Here is a 4,169-nt window from a genome sequence, read left to right as displayed (position 1 = left end):
CAGTTGGACAGGTGTACCTAATAAAGTGGCCGGTGAGTGTATATACATGTGCTGATAAGCCTTAGTGGTCTGTTGACTGACCTAATATTTGTTCAAATAATTGTTATGGGCAGGTTACAATATAAAAAATTGTTTGTCTTGTGATTATTTGACAGGAGTTTTACTTTTAAACTGTAAGTGTATTTAATTTAGTTATAATGTAAATACAATTAAAATTTAACCAAGATTTAGAATAATTATCATTTTGATCCATACATTGGTAATGTTTGACTGGGCCTTGTACCACTTTGTGTTCAATAAATTGAGCCCCGAAGTCAAAAAGGTTAAGAACCCATGCAATAGACCAAGTGTGGAAAAATTAATGTGTTATATAACATATACAAAGCTTTATCATTAAAAAAGTCCCTTCCTTTGTAAAGCAATGCAATAGATTTAGCTAGTTTTATTCTTAAATTATTTATATGAGGTTTCCATGTCAGTTTCTCATCAATAATAACACGAAAAACTTCACTTCACTGACTCTACTGATCTCTACACATCAACTCTAAATGGATTATTAACAGTTCTTTGTCTCTTTGTAAATATATCATTAGTTTTATCCAGATTTAGTGATAATTTATTAAGTTTAAACCAGTTTTTCACAAATTCTGTTTATATTTTCTCTAACATCCGTTCTGTCTTTACCCAAACAAAAAAAGTGGTGTGATCTGCCCTGACACATGAACCAAGTCATTCACATTTAGGATAAAACAGCTGAGCAGCATGATGAGCATCAGGCCGCATTCAGACAATGTTTGAAGTGTTTGTGTGTGTTTGTGTAAACACCTGTTCTGAGTACGCTTCCTTCACCTCCTCAGTCTCCAGGTCGCTCTGCAGCTCCTCTGAGGAGGTGATGGGCTTCACTCCTGCCGTCCTGGCTGCCTGACTCACAGCGTCAGAGAGGGAGAGGAAGCTGCTGCTGCTGTGACCCGTCTGAAAACACACCTGTGTTAAAGAGGAGGAGCCACAGGTCGGTGCACACCAACAGGCTCCTCCCATTCTCTTTACCTTTCTGCGTTTGGCCGGCATGCCGTGTAAATAAGCATCAGAGAGCGGAGGCTGAGCCTTCATCTTCCTCTGCGTCATCATGTCACACCTGATGATGGGAACCCACTCCTGCATCACAGGTGAGTCGTTGTTCAATAACTGCACGCTCAGCGTAAACAGGATAAATGTGGGTCTGAGTGTGTGGGGGTCTTACAGGGGGGACGGCAGCAGCCCAGGTCTCTGAGTCTCCTGCTTCCTCGCTGACTCCCTCAGCTCCTGCTGCTGCCATGTCACCACCCAACGGGGCGGCCCCGCCCGAGGCTCCCAGCTCTCCAGGGAACACCTTGAGCTCCCGCGAGGACGAGGCGGCGCTGTGGGATACGGACATGGCTTCCTCCGCTGTGGTGGCTGCTGCGGGGGACAGGGTGCCCCCGATCTTTGGAGGAGGGAGACAGGGACGTGAAGGAGGGCCTGGAAGTACTGAGAATGTACCATGTGAGGACTCTTACCGGTGCAGCTGGCTGCGGCTCCTCAGCGTCGCTGGCAGCAGACTGAGCTCTCTGTGAAAGAACAACATGTAATATTTATCAGCTGTCAGAGACGCCGTGCACGTAACACGATCTGTGTGTGTGTGTGTAAGCCACACCTGCGTGTGGACCATGTAGCTCTGGATCTGCTCCTGGGACACTGGGATGTGCTCCAGGATGACCTGCAGCCTCATGGTCATCATGCTGGTCATCCAGTTCACCATGTTGGGGCTGATGTCATTCGACATCCTCCTCTGGAACAACAAGCAGAGTTTAACTGGCTGCTGCCTTCACACACGTTATTAAATATCACCCTGCACCTTATCACTACAAACTGTCTCTTTCTTACAGAAAGACGAGAAAATATTAGAGCTGCAGATACAGAAAATTAATTTTTGGTTCAGTTTGATACTTTAGTCTCACGGTTTGATAATTTTTTGATACAAAAAGACAAATGTCCATGCTCTTCTTAACTTGTAGTTTACTGAAATTAATTATAAACATTTATTTAACCTGATTTTTATCGATTTTATCGATTTGTTGTTGCAGCCCTATCTGAGTTTGTCCCAAACAATTTGTAACAATCAGAATACAGGGTTTCAAAGTGTTGTCTGCTTCAGCCCCACCTTAATGATTTAGACAGTTAAAATAAAGATGGGCAGATCTGAACCAGTTTTTTATCTTCAGGTGGAGTTTAGAGCCTCAGGTGTCAAAATACAACAACTAAAATAGAAAGGGCTAGCATCACCTGCTAAAACTCTGACCATTTTGAGAGAATTTGTAAGATATTTGTTCAGAACCTCTCAGAGGAAAAAGACTCATTTCCCTACAAACACCCAATAGAAAGTATGAAATGTGTTCTCTGCTCTCCACTCACTATTCTGTGGTTGATGACGGCGGTTAGAGCTCTCTGGTCTCCTCTTAGACAGAACAGGTTGAGGGCCAGACACTCAAACAAAGCCTGGTTACACATCTGCAGCAACCTGGGCCCAAAGCTCTCATCTGGATGGAAAACAAAGTTTGTTTTGTTTTATTCTCTCACAGTTGGACTCTAAAAGTCTAGAAGCTTCTTACAGACACAGTTGGCAGGTAAACACAGTGAGGTGCTGCTGGATGGCAGCCAGTTTACCTGTGCAGCGCAGGACATGAGCGGCGATCTGCCTCAGCTGCTGTCTGAAGAAGGACATGTTGGTTTGTGTGATGTCCACTCCGTCCAACACTGTGACTGAAGACTCTCTCTGCAGGTTCAAATGAGACAAAGTGAGTATTTTTTATACAATCCAACCATCGACATGTGATGTGAAGAAGAGTTGCAGTTTGAAAAAAGACTCACAAAGCTCTCGGTGATGTACTCCTCCAGCTCATTAACCAGACGGTCAGCAGCAGCCTGTGGAGGAGAAATACCACATCACACCACAGAAATAACCAGAGAGGTTCTGACTGAAATTAAAACAAACACTGACAGAGATGTTCTGCTCGGTGGGTTCTCTGCCGTTCAGGTAGTTCTGGGTGAAGAACTGGGACAGCTGAGGCTGGATCCGGCCCAGGGGCTGGTGCTGACCGTGCAGCAGCATCACCAGGTCCGACATGGTGAAGGTCTGACACACCAACATCAGCAGCTCCCCAAAGAACCCTGAGAAACAACGGTTAAAGGTAAAACAATGTCCCTGCTGCTGCTGCTGCACAGGTGAGTGTGACCTACCTGTGGGGTCCTCAGGACTGATGAAGATGTTGTTGACCTGAGACAGCCTCTGCATGAACTGAGCGATGCTCTCCGTGTCGTTCTGAGCTTGGCCCAGAGAGCCCATCATGGTGCTGAGGACGCCGCGCACGATTCCTGTGAACAGCTCCGGGTTCAGGGACTCGGCTGCTGCTCCGGTGGGGTTGGCTGCCGGGGCGGGTCCAGCGGTGGGGGCCGGGGTGGTACCAAAGGGAGGTGGGGGCTGGGCGAAGATGGGCTGCAGGAGGAGGGTGTAACGGTGAACCGTCAGGGTACAGATGTCTGGAACACCAGGCGTTTGTTTTATACTCACCTGCTGCATGAGATCTGTCACTCCCTGGATGAGGATCGGGACCCTGGACATGGTGACGGTTATTGAGGAGCCCCCCGTGGAGCCGACACCGGCCCCTCCAACCACCCCAGGGAGAGACCTATAGAGCTGCTGAAGAGCTGGAGCCAGGTCCTGGGACACGCTGCTGCTGGACTCAGTTTGGTTCTGGGTAGGAGTAGTGTTTGCAGCAGGATGTGGTGTTGGAACCGAGGCAGAGGAGGAGGAGGAGGAGGAGGAAGTGGATGTAGAGGAGGTGGTGGAGGATGTAACTGTTTGACCTGCTGTAAAAACAAACAATCAAGATTTACTCATTAGATAAAAACTAAGTGACCAAGGCTTGATGTAAACCTAAATGTAAAAGTAGAACCTGACCCATTTGTCCCAGTAGTAACAGCTCTCCAAACAGTCCACTGATCATGTGGTTGAACACCTGACAGAAAAACACCAAAGATCACGCTGTGTGGTTAACAGGCCAACAAGTTAACAAGCTAACATGTTAAGAAGTTAACAGGCCAACATGTTAACAAGCTAACATGTTAAGAAGTTAACAGGCCAACATGTTAAC

At 46.7% G+C, this 4,169-nt stretch overlaps 1 protein-coding gene across 2 annotated transcripts in view; it reads right to left on the bottom strand.

Moving 5' to 3' along the window:
* Positions 1-4,169, bottom strand: part of bag6 (BCL2 associated athanogene 6) — a 20,653-nt gene that overhangs the window by 4,980 nt on the left and 11,504 nt on the right. Inside the window, exons 13-24 of one of the 2 annotated variants that reach the window (XM_014026415.1) lie at positions 3,977-4,034; positions 3,587-3,885; positions 3,256-3,511; positions 3,017-3,186; positions 2,887-2,940; positions 2,683-2,791; positions 2,431-2,555; positions 1,673-1,807; positions 1,536-1,586; positions 1,241-1,462; positions 1,048-1,155; positions 826-972 (exon numbers count right to left, since the gene is read on the bottom strand). In XM_014026415.1, the coding sequence (XP_013881869.1) occupies positions 826-972; positions 1,048-1,155; positions 1,241-1,462; positions 1,536-1,586; positions 1,673-1,807; positions 2,431-2,555; positions 2,683-2,791; positions 2,887-2,940; positions 3,017-3,186; positions 3,256-3,511; positions 3,587-3,885; positions 3,977-4,034 (1,734 nt within the window). The remainder of the gene's footprint in view (positions 1-825; positions 973-1,047; positions 1,156-1,240; positions 1,463-1,535; positions 1,587-1,672; positions 1,808-2,430; positions 2,556-2,682; positions 2,792-2,886; positions 2,941-3,016; positions 3,187-3,255; positions 3,512-3,586; positions 3,886-3,976; positions 4,035-4,169) is intronic. The other variant, XM_014026417.1, reaches the window with a different exon arrangement.

The sequence above is a fragment of the Austrofundulus limnaeus genome, unplaced genomic scaffold, assembly GCF_001266775.1.
Source record: "Austrofundulus limnaeus strain Quisiro unplaced genomic scaffold, Austrofundulus_limnaeus-1.0 Scaffold552, whole genome shotgun sequence".
NCBI classification, from domain to species: domain Eukaryota; kingdom Metazoa; phylum Chordata; class Actinopteri; order Cyprinodontiformes; family Rivulidae; genus Austrofundulus; species Austrofundulus limnaeus.
This window is presented reverse-complemented; position numbering and strand designations above follow the sequence as displayed.